Below are 12303 nucleotides of genomic sequence, written 5' to 3' on the forward strand. Positions count from 1 at the left end.
CCCTCTTTCAAACATGTTGCTGTTTGCTGTGGTACAGGTCCAAGCTGTTTTCATTACTGTAGATAATTCCAAATATTTGCAAATAAGCTATGAGACATGGCTGAATCACAACTCTGGATTTACATTGTACAGTACATATTGCTTCAGGCTGTACTGCAGTTATACAAAAAAAAAATCAGAAAAATACAAAATAATTACCTGTATGAGATCTCTTGTGATATATCAACATATGATTCTGTGTGAACCTGGCACCACATTCATCACAGGCAAATGGCTTTTCACCAGTATGCACCCTTGAGTGTGTGTACAAGAGAGAGAAAGAGAAAAGTCTTGATATACTGTGGTCCACAAACATTCTAAATATTTAAAGATAAAACTACAAATACTGCACATTAGACTTCAAATGAACTAGATTGAATTCTAAATCGTAAGAGGCTTTTCTAATGCTGCATGCACTATAGTTACTACTCAGGACTTCAAAACATCCAGTGACATTTAGCTGTCATTTACTTTTCTAATACTGAAATTAGGTAGTCCATTAGTAACTCTTTCTGAAGAATTCTCAATTTTCAAATGGGTATCTCCAGCTGTTTCTTTTTCTCCTTTTAGTGGAAAATGACTAAATAGATGTTAATTATAGTGACTTTTACAACCATCAGTCTAAAAAAAAAATCAAATGACAAAACACATATGAACTAAGCCTTTGCCTTGCTTCTTCCCCAATCGCATTACCTAAACAGAAAGGGCAGACAAGAAAGCAGCATGCCCTATACCACTATCCGCTGGAATTCACTCCTAAAACAACTTTGTCTTGCTACCTTCCTCTCCGCTTTCAAAAGTCGCCTTAAACCCCACCTCTATGATGTGCTTTGGGTCTTTTCCCCTTCTAATTGTCCATCTTTTCCTGCTTAGTATCCACGTCTTTGCATCTGACATTATTTTATGGGAGGAACATTATATAAATGCAAGTCGGCATCAATGCTGGTTTCTAACTGGGTGTGAGGTTTCAAAAAGTAGCCAAGGTCTACTTGCCCTTCAATTTTCTGTTCTTTCCTGGGAAAAACATCGGGTCTACAGTACAGAACTTCATCAATGCCCTGGGATTGGCAAAGGTAGAACGGTAGGCATAAAGTTGTCTTATCATGTGTGTGTTAAAGTGCACGTTCATTTTATTTTGGCTAACAAATCACCTTTTTTCAGTCTGAGATACAGAGAGAAATGAGAATTCTATGGAACATATACGTTCAAAGAACAGAAAGCATAGTCCTCTAAACAGATTGTATAATCAAGGATAACTGCTATTATGTTTATTTTTATGTTGACTGATTACTCCTTCAACCTCACTCATAGCACTGCAAGCCACAAGGTAATATTTTGAACAGTTCCGTAATTATTAGAAAGTTAGATTATACTACTGTAACAAGGGTAAGACAGACGAAACAACTTCTACACTATCTCAGATCCAGGTAATAAAATGGCATAACTAACTGAAGTGATAAAAGTGCATACTATATAGTTATATACTGTACATTTGTACCTCAAGTGCACCTTCAGTGCAGATGGCTGAGAAAACTTGGCATGGCATTCAGTGCACTCATAAGGTTTATCTCCGGTGTGCGTCCTTTCATGGAGCCTCAAGGCAGTTTTGGAACTCAGTCCTTTACCACATTGCAAGCATAAATGGCGTTCTCCACCACCCTCATGAACCTGAAGGTTATGCCGCTTCACGTCCTTTTTCCTTTTAAACTTTTTACCACAAAGCGAGCACGGGAAGCGGCGTTCTTCAACGTGGACATGTCTTTGGTGGCTTTTTAAGTTGCACCGATTAGCAAATGTCTGGTTGCAAGTTTCACAGCGGTAAATGATTTCTGGTGTAATACCATGATTCTGCTCTATGTGTTTCAAGTAGCTTTTCTCATACTGAAAATCTCTCTCACATTTGTCACACTTGAAGTTTCCACCTCTTCTCTTCTTCTCATTCTCATCAGCGGTCTTTTTAGTATCCTCATCCAATTCAAAATCACTATCATCACTCTCTGCTTCTTCTTCCTCGTCTTCATCATCATCCCCCTCCATCATCTCATCTTCATCATCTGGCTCTTCAACTATTTCTGTAGTTGTTTCCTTCTTGACTTGTTCTTCAATATCTTGGTTATCTTCTACAGAGGTCAGTTTTCCAGATTCCTCTTCCAAATCTTGATCAACCTTCTCTTGCTCTCGAAGCTTACGTGTATATTTCTTTTTGGGGATTTCCAAAAAGACTTTTCGTCCTGCCAACCTTCCACTGGCTCGCTTGGCCTTTACACTTAAAGGTTTCCCCACTTTCTTTTCCTTTTCTGACTTTTCCCATCCTTTGGCTCTGGTGGTTGCCGGCACTGCTTTAAAAGCACTCTCATGAACTTTCTCTTCATCTGAAACATCTCGCGCAGAGGATACTCTGCGATTGTGTGCTGTTGAAGGAATCGCTGATGTGTTCTGAGAAGAAACTGAAATAGAATCACTGTCCTGTTTATTGCCTTTAATTCCCTCTACTCCATGGGAATCAGCCAAATTGCCCAAGTCCATCAGAGCTGACTCAAGTATCTGTGTTTTTACCTGACTGCAGACTTCTGCCAGCTCCCTGCACTTCAATTTCTCTGCAATCTCTTGTAATCTTTGTACCCTCTCAGCCTCAACCTCCACTTTTGCAGTATATACAAAATCCAGAAAAGAGGCAAAGTCTGCTGTGTAAATATCTTGCAAAGTAACAATAGTAATCTTAGTGTTCACCATTTCATTAAGGAATAGCTCCTTAAAGTAACTGCTGGCAGCAGCCAACACAGCTTTGTGAGCAACAAATTCCTCTTTGTTGCCCTGGTGCTCTATCTGCACAGTCACATCACAGAAGTAGCATAAGATGCGGAGTTTGTGCATCTCATCCAACAGGTTTTTAGGGGCTGCCTTTGACTCCAGAACAACTTGATTGCTTACCATCTTCCTTTATTTTGTTCAACCCCTGCAACATAAAAAATTATACAAAGTCAAGCTCAACAATTATGTTCATGGCTTGCGTTACAAATTCTGAATTTAGATGGCAAACGATCAATATTATGAAAAATGGATTAAATAAATACAATTTTTTTTTAAAGTTTGGGAATTTTTTTTGAACTCTTGTATATTGTGCAACCTTTTCATTTTTGTAGATGTGTTATACACAAGTTGTCACACATTATATAAAGTTTAGTATAAGGTCATTTAGGAATATTTATGTACACTAAAACTTTAAAGCGCACAGTACAGTAATATTTTATACTGTTTCTTCAGATTCTCCTAATTTCATTTAACAGCCAGTCTAACTTTTTTAGAAAAAAATCTGATCATACATACATTCATATTTAGATCAATATATTTGTTGGTTATGACAATGAAAACGTATTTCACATACCAGCCCTCATATATAAAATTAGCTCACTATCGGTAGAACAGCTGTACACACACGAAAACTATATAGGAATCAAACTTTTGTATTAATTTGTGACGCATCAAGAAACCTTTTTATAACTGTACATGTGTCTGGACGCCCTTACTGTGGGCTCTGAATAAGTATGTCCCAACTACAAAAAGTAAAATCTATAAATTCCCCCTTCCTGGCCAAATTCTTTGGACCATTAACTCAAAAGGTATTGTACTAGAGATGTGTGAAAGAGCTGCCATTCTTGCGTTAAGACCAATCAACAAAGAGCATTATTGTTAATCCATTACCAATGAGCATGATAATCTATTTGTTCAACATGGAGAGATTAATTTAGAACTAGATTGTTTAACAGACTACACTTTTTAATATTATGGGTGCACATTATCATATTGCCCCCATGACTTAAATTATTAATTCCCATGGAATAATGTAGGGTAATAGTTACAAGGTAGTAATTCAATCAAGGAGTTCCAAAGACATCAGACACTATAGGGGCGAAGCACAACACTGTTCTATGAAAATCAGCACAAGTTGACAACTGAACTATTGTCTTCAGTTCCCTGCCAACTTATTCTTCGTAACATATAGTGCACAGATCAATTTTTTTTTTTAAATAGGCCTTTTGACCATTGTTATGCAACAGGCAAATTGAACGTGGGACCAGTTTCTACATGCATTTCTCCACCACCTTACTCAACCTCTCCGTTGCCTCTGCATTGTCAGACTGCTTGTCCAACATTCAGCCTTGGACGAGCTACAATCTCCTCCAGTTAAACATTGGGAAGACCGAATCAATCGTATTCAGCCCCTCCCTCAAGCTCTGTACCCTTGCCACCGAGTTAATCATCCTCCCCAGCCACTGTCTCAGGTTGAACCGGACTGTTTGCAATCTTGGTGCCCTATTCAACACCAAATTTAGCTTCTGACCCCATATCCTCTCCATTACAAAAAGAGTGCCTACTTCGACCTCCATAACATGGCTCGCCTCAGCCCACATGCTGCTAAAACTTTCATCCATGCCAGATTCAACTATTCCAAAGCTCCCTTGGCCGGCCACCTATCCTGCATAAACTTCAACTCATCCAAAACTCTGCTGCACGTAATCCTATATGAAACTAAATAACGCTCACCCATCACCCTTGTCTTTGCTGACCGATGTTGGCTTCCAGTCTTCAAACACCTCCAATTTTACATTTTTATCCTCGTGCTTAAATCCCTTCATCGCCTCTCCCTATCCTATCTCTGTAACTTCCTCCAGGTATCCCTCCACACCCCCACCCCCACAGTACTCTATGTTATTCTGACTCTAGGCCCTATGCTCTGGAATTTCCTCCCTAAACCTGTCCACCTCCCTCTCCTCCTTTAAAACACACCTTAAAGCCCATGGCTTATATCATGCTTTTGGTCAGCCCCAATATCTCCTCCTTAGGTTCGGCATCCAGTATTGTCTGACTAGACTTCTATGCAGCGCCTTGGGATGTTTTTCTAATTTAAAGGCACTATGTAAAAGCAAGTTGCTGTTGTTGATACATCAGTGAATGGTTATTAAAGACTGTAGTCCTGCAAGCCCATTCAATAATGCAACTCAGTTTGTTTATGCAGCAATAATCAAAATGATACACACTTACTGTGAGGTTTAGTATGCCAGAGTCAATTTTGTCATGAATGTCAAGATGATCCCCATTCTATAATTGAGGTACAATTGCAAATCAAGTGTAGATTAAATTTTGCCGATGTTTCCAACCTTAAAAAGAACACAGTGTGATTGTTATGAGAAGAGCAATTAGTAAAAGCCACATTCACCCAATTCTGATCTGAAGAATATTGATGTCATTTAAGTGCTTACATTAAGGAAGCTATACAGTCTTTGTTGGGAGGGCATGCACCTTATTTATATGGATGCTACCTTGTTTTCTCTTCATTGAGTTATTCTGCTTCTGCAGCCGAGTGCACAGGGAAGCAGTTTGTAGTCAACATCTCTTAGTTGGCTGCTGGAAAAGTGCAAGTATGATTCAATGAACACCATCCCACCTGATTTACACTTCCTTTCCCATCTGTGAAATCAACTCAATAATGTACCACTATTTATTCGATACACTTTAGTACCCAATCTCACACAAGAGCTCATACACTGTTAGGAACAGTGGAACTTTGCAAAGTTGGCAGCTGAATACCACTAGCTGAGAAATATATTATATATTACAAAAACGATGCTTTATTCCAAACAAGGAACCTGGAGAATGTTGCTCACATGCTAATACCACTGAATAACTTCAAACTAATATCTGAATATTCATGCAAATTGCATTATGCCACATATAGTCATTGAAAATGAGCTTTGACTGATAAAACAGAACATTGCTGCTGAGGTAAGGCCTCATCATCTTCAATCTTCCACAGTATCAGTTTTCCATTTCAAATTCTTGCTGTGAACAATAATCTATAATCAATGCAAAAAGTAATACTGTGGATGCTGGAAATCTGAAATAAAAACAGAAAATGCTGGGAATACTCAGCAGGTTAGACAGCATCTGTATAGAGAGAAACAATGTTAACGTTTTAGGTCGATGACCTTTCATCAGAACTGGAAAAAGTTAGAGATGCAACAGGTTTTGAGCAAGTACAGAGGCAGGGAAAGGGGGAGGGGAGGAAAGAACAAAAGGGAAGGTCTGTGATAGGATGGAAGGCAGGAGAGATTAAATGACAAAAGGGATGATGATGCAAGGCAAAAGGGGATGGTAATGGGACAAGCAAAGAAACAAAAGATGGGTCTAGAGGAGGTGTAAATGGCAATAGCAGAATTATCACCAACAGCCGCGGTCCGGAAAAAATGGGAGCAGTGGTTATGATCTGAAATTGTTCAACTCAATGTCGAGTCCGGAAGGTAAGTGCCAATCGAAAGATGAGATGCTGTTCCTCAAGCTTCCGTTGAGCTTCTTTAGAACAGGGAGGAGGCCAAGGACAGTGAAGTCAGAGTGGGAGTGGGCGGAGAATTAAAGTGACAAGCGACTGGAAGCTCAGTGTCATGCTTGCGGATTGAACAGAGGTGTTCCGCAAAGCGATCACCCAATCTGCATTTGGTCTCCCCGAGCTTTAATGGGAGGCTTGATGCATACAGGAGGGAGAAGGGAGTAGAGGATATGAGGACAGGGCAGAAAGAGATAATTAAGAGTGAGGGGAGGCTCACACGGAGTATAAATATCGGCAAACATCAACTAGGCCAAATGGTCTGTCCCTGTGCTGTAGATTCTATGTAGTAAATGTCATCCTGCTGGTAGCTGGAACACAGCCACTTGATGCATTATTTTCATAGCCAGACGTTTACAAAGAAAAATAAGCAAAGACTCCGGAAGACTTGAGAGTAAGTAGCTTATACTAAAATTTCTTCTTCCACTGCAATATTCTCCTTTAAAAAATATTATGGTATTTTCATCAGTAAAGCTGCACTGATATTTTCTTTTGTACCTTTGTTGCTGTACATGTCAGATATTCTTTGTGATGGAAACTTGACCGCTTTATCATATGCTGATTAAAATCTAAGGAAATTTATGACCAACTTATAAAATTTAATTTCTATGAAGAAAGTTGTTCTAATCTGTTTTCGGTGAATTTGCACAATTTTTTTGCTGCAAAATGTGGTAATTCAGTAAACAAATCATAAATTCTCTTTCTAGCAACAAGGATAAATATATCCTTTTGGAGGAGAAAGAACACAAAACACACCCCCACCAGGGACAAACTGTAAAAAAAAATCACCCAGTCCAGAAAAATTCCATGTCTGCAATGTAACAGTGATGGTTTATGAATAACTGTATAATTTCACAATATTCCATTTTTTTTCTTAAAGAATACCTTTGGTAACTGTGACAATAGCATTTGTTGTTGTACGTTGTAAAGTGAAATCTAAACCTGGATGCTTCTGAGATACATGTAGACTGAGATGAATATTCCACAACCATGATGATTGCTGTGCTGCTGGAGTGAGAGGAGTGTTATCTTGTGAGGGCAACAGAGCAGTGTTTAATAGTAGATATGGGAATAAATGGACTATTCTGGAGTTATGCCCGATTACCTTTGGAGATCTGGGAGTATTTATACAGAACATCCCTCTTGAGAATACAGTGGAACGTCCATTATTCGGCATATGGAGGGGACCCAAATACGAAGAATAGAAATTTGTGAAGAGTTCCAAATTTTGGTCTTAGATACTGGAATGAAAACAAGTACAAGCAACAAACTGAATTAATTTTTTGGGGGGAGATGTTTTACATCAGACAGGAGGAAACTGGTGTAGCGGGCTGTGCAACGTCTCACATAAGACTTTGTCCTTATAAAATTCTAGTGGATAATCAGGAAGATAAATAACTACAGCGCCAAAAATTAAGTTTCCATTGTTAGTGGAATAGATTCCATTGTAGGGTAGATCATGCAGAGTCAGTGGAAGGGGCAGGCTTGATGGGTCGAGTGGCTTTCTTGTTCCATCATTTATTGTCTCAGCAACCTGGCACGGGTAGCAATAAGGTCGTCCTCACCATAGCTAGGAAGTTAGTATGGCCTCCATTTAACAACGTCCTTTTGCAGAAGCAGATGCTCATTGTTCAGTATGGTCCGGTCTAGGAACTCCTGTATTGAAAATTGTTGATTGCGCAATTAATTATGCTCTATTTCCCCAAATACAATAGCTTGTTTTCAGAAAAGTTAAACTTACCAAAATAACTGTACCATGGAGTGCTTTTGTTAGCCCAGGTATTTCAATATTTTTTAAATGGTGGAGGTTCGTAGATTGTAAGTACTAAAATAATGGACAAGTTAAAAGAGAAAAAGAAAATCTTAGCAATAAGAATAGATGAAAATGTGAAAATGACAAAGCTCCTGTGCAGAAATTTAAAGGACCGCACATTGAAAAAGAAACAGGCTGTGCAGAACATAGTCCAGCCTACAGGGAACATTGTTTCTAATGCTGTATTTTAATCAAATTCCAGGTGTAACTTACAGTAAAATCCTGTTAGGTAGGTAAGAAACAACAAAAGTTGCAAAAACTCCATTACAGTGTAATACAAAAATGGTTTGAGTAAAAAATTTGCATACATCAGATATTGCCAAGAGTGTTCTGTATTTATCTGAAGCAAGGAGGTCTGGATTTGACAGCAGTACTTTAGCTGCAATGGTAACGAAGCTTCCTCTTCTCAAATTGGTAATCTACATTTTATCCCTATAGAATATTATTTTCCAATGCTTACTACCAACTCAGATCAGGTAAATGGTCAGCTGGATGTGGTTGGCTAGTCTGAACACTACCCGGAATGGTAATTCAGCATTTCTGAATGTTCAAGTGTACCGTTAGATGCTCACATCAGGCAGCCTTCTGCTGCTGTGAAATACCGAAGAGAGCAAGCAAGCGATATGTTGTTGCAAGTGACACTCAGAAACTAGCAACTCCGCTGTTTCTGGGCCTTTTCTTTTAAATAGTTTAAAGCATCTTAATTGACAAGATAGAAACATAGAAGATAGGAGCAGGAGGCCATTCGGCCCCTCAAGCCTGCTCCGTCATTCAATGCGATCATGGCTTATCATCCAAATTAGTACCCTGTCCCTGCTTTCTCCCCATACCCCTTGATCCCTTTAGCCTTAAGAAATATATCCAACTCCTTCTTGAATATATTTAATGAATTGGCCTCTACTGCCTTCTGTGGTAGAGAATTCCACAGGTTCACCACTCTCTGGGTGAAGAAATTCCTCCTCATTTCTGTCCTAAATGGCTTACCCCTTATCCTTAGACCGTGATCCCTGGTTCTGGACTCCCCCGCCATCAGGAACATCCTTCCTGCATCTAGTCTGTCCAGTCCTGTCAGAATTTTATACGTTTCAATGACATCCCCTCTCATTCTTCTAAACTCCAGCGAGTACAAGCCCAATCGACCCAATCTCTCCTCAAACGTCATTCCTGCCATCCCAGGTATCAGTCTGGTGAATCTTCGCTGCACTCCCTCCATGGCAAGAACATCCTTCCTCAGATAAGGCGACCAAAACTGCACACAATACTCAAGGTGTGGTCTCACCAAGGCCCTGTACAACTGCAGCCAGACATCCTTGTTCCTGTACTCAAACCCTCTCGCTACGAAGGCCAACATACCATTTGCCTTCTTAACCGCCTGCTGCACCTGCATGCTTACCTTCAGCGACTGGTGCACAAGGACACCCAGGTCTCGTTGCACTTCCCCTTCTCCCAATCTACTGTCATTCAGATAATAATCTGCCTTCCTGTTTTTGGCACCAAAGTGGATAACCTCGCATTTATCCACGTTATATTGCATCTGCCCAATCACTCAACCTGTCCAAATCATACTGGAGTTTCTCGGCATCCTCCTCACAGCACACACGCCCACCCAGCTTTGTGTCGTCTGCAAACTTGGAGATATTACATCTAGTTCCCTTGTCTAGATCATTAATATATATTGTGAATAGCTGGGGTCCAAGGACCGATCCCTGCGGTACCCCACTAGTCACTGCCTGCCACTCGGAAAAAGACCCGTTTATTCCAACTCTTTGCTTTCTGTCTGCCAACCAGTTCTCTATCCAAGTCAATACCTTGCCCCCAATCCCATGTGCCTTAACTTTACACGCAAATCTCTCATGTGTGATAGGCTAAAAGTACTGGGACTCTACACTTTAGAGAAGTGTAGGCTCGGAGAGTGATCTGATTGAGGTTTATAAGATGGTGAAGGTACAGGAAACTTTGGTTTATCCAGAGGTTAACTGTCCGGAATGCTCGAGCCACCTGCAAAAATCAGGAGCCGCTTTGTTAGGTTTTTTTCTTTTCGTTGCTTTTTTTTCACCAGTCAGGCTCTGCAAGGTCTCGCTGAAGCTGTTGCTAAGCTACAAAGACGCTTGCAAGGTACGGCCAACTGTTCAGAAGCTGTTGCTAAGCAACAGGGTTTGTTGCCAGATACGGAGCTCAAAATCTCCGTATGGTTCAACATTAGCGCTGGTTTGTCCGGCAGTTTTGATGGGACGGCAACAGCTCGGTCCCGTCAGTGCCGGATAGCACAAAGTTTCCTGTAATAGATTGCATTCGAGTTGACAGTTTGTTCCAATTAAATAGTTTAAGGAGAACTAGGGGGTCACAATTATAAGTTTTACGAGGCCAGAGCCAGAGCGAGGTTAGACGTCATGAGGCGATTCTTTTCCCAGAGAATAGTGGACATCTGGAACAGGCTCCTGGCTCACGTGGTGGCGTCGAATTTCTGAATTCCATCCAGCGAGAGCTGGACCTGTTTCTGGCTGGGGGCGGAGATCACCTCATACAAAAGGTCGATACCACATAGAATTATCAGGGTCAGAGTAATCTTCTGGACGAGTTTTGATCACCGGGGGGGGGCGGGGAGAGAGAAGAAGGGTGTTTCGGAGAGTAATTTCTAACCCCCAAAATTGGCCAGGATTTTCGCCTCTCCCATAAGATCACATGGTGTGGGGTGCATGGGATGCGCGCGCGGGGTGTGTGTGTGCACGGTGCAGGGGTTAGGCGCGGGGCTTGGGTTGCGCCCGGGTGGGCGCGGGGGTTGCGCCCGGGCGCGGGGGTTGCGCCCGGGCGCGGCGCGGAGGTTGCGCCCGGGCGCGGCGCGGAGGGTTGCGCGCGGGCGCGGCGCGGTGGTTGCGCGCGGGCGCGGCGCGGTGGTTGCGCGCGGGCGCGGAGGTTGCGCGCGGGCGCGGCGCGGAGGTTGTGTGCGGGCGCGGTGCGGCGGTTGTGTCAGGGGTGTGTGTGCACGGTGCAGAGGTTGTGTGCGGGGGTTGTGTGTGTGGTATGTGTGTATATGCGGGGGGCTGTGTGCGGTGTGGTGTGCGCGTGCGGGAGGTGCATGCGGGAAATTGCACATGGCGGTGTGTGCGCGGGGGGGTGCATGTGGAGGTGTGCGGGGGGTGTGTGCGGTCAGGGGGTACGGAGGGTGTGCGCGTGCGGGATGTGTGCGCGCACGGGGTGTGTGTGCATGTGCGCGCGGGGTGTGTGTGCATGTGCGCGCGGGATGGGTGTGTGTGCGGGGTGTGAGCGCGCGGGCAATGTGCGCGCGGGGTGTGTGCGCGGCGGGGGGGGGGGTGGTTGTAAGCCTGCCCACCGCCTGGTCTACCCTGTGCTGCTCCCTCCACCTGTCCCGCACCACATCCAGCAGACAATGTCCCTCAGCCCTTCTCTCTTCACCCACCACCGCCACACCCGCTCCCCAGCGCCGGGCACAGCTCCCTCCCCCGGCGGCTGTCAGTCCCCCCTCGGCGGGCTGCACAGGCTCCTACCCCGGGCGGGGGGGGAGCCCGGCCCGAACGCGGTCCCCCCTTCACCCCGGGCGGCGGCGGCCGCGGCTCCCAACAGCGGCTCTTGTCTGGACTTACCTGACTCCGGGGCTGGGCTGCTCCCGGCCTGGGCCGGGGCCGAGTGCCAGGACCGTGTGAAGCCGGGGCTCTAAGTGGCCATCGGGCGGCGCTGAGGCCCGAACTCGGCCCAGAAACCACAACAAGACAAACGGCCGCCTCTCGCGCTCCACTCAACCGCCGGGCCGCTCAACGCGCAGGCGCAGGGGCAGCAGCGGGGATCAACATCCGTCGTCACCAGGATGCGCATGCGCGTTGTGAGGGCGGCCAGGTCACGTCCAGCTCTCGAGTGCAGAGGGTGAATCAACGAAGGTGGTGTTTGGGGGAGAAGATCGACGGTTCATTTCCAGTGTCTGAACGCAAAATGAATGAAACACTTAAAGAGACGAAGCAACAGTGCATCAAAAGTCGTTCACTCGTGGGCTTAATATATAAATATAACTAGCTGGAGTGCCCGGCGGTGCCGAGGGTTTTTTGAGGGCATGTTG

At 43.7% G+C, this 12303-nt stretch overlaps 2 protein-coding genes across 7 annotated transcripts in view; both read right to left on the reverse strand.

Annotated features, from left to right (window-relative positions):
- The window catches only part of LOC147121470 (GDNF-inducible zinc finger protein 1-like), a 90494-nt gene that overhangs the window by 57124 nt on the left and 21067 nt on the right, over window positions 1-12303 (reverse strand). For 5 of the 6 annotated variants that reach the window (XM_085981735.1, XM_085981733.1, XM_085981734.1 and 2 more), the window contains exons 1-3: window positions 5083-5180; window positions 1538-2995; window positions 199-293 (exon numbers count right to left, since the gene is read on the reverse strand). In XM_085981735.1, coding sequence (XP_085837861.1) covers window positions 199-293; window positions 1538-2973 — 1531 coding nt within the window. In that variant the 5' untranslated portion in view covers window positions 2974-2995; window positions 5083-5180. Of the gene's footprint in view, window positions 1-198; window positions 294-1537; window positions 2996-5082; window positions 5181-12303 lie in introns of those variants that run through there. The other variant, XM_085981732.1, reaches the window with a different exon arrangement.
- gzf1 (GDNF-inducible zinc finger protein 1) overlaps window positions 5109-12303 on the reverse strand; it is a 38459-nt gene continuing 31264 nt past the window's right edge. The window contains exon 8 of the mRNA XM_085981748.1: window positions 5109-5198. Within this exon, the coding sequence (XP_085837874.1) occupies window positions 5175-5198 (24 nt within the window). The 3' untranslated portion in view covers window positions 5109-5174. The remainder of the gene's footprint in view (window positions 5199-12303) is intronic.

The sequence above is a fragment of the Somniosus microcephalus genome, chromosome 3, assembly GCF_052327205.1.
Source record: "Somniosus microcephalus isolate GS21.2 chromosome 3, FLI_Smic_1.0, whole genome shotgun sequence".
NCBI classification, from domain to species: Eukaryota; Metazoa; Chordata; class Chondrichthyes; order Squaliformes; family Somniosidae; genus Somniosus; species Somniosus microcephalus.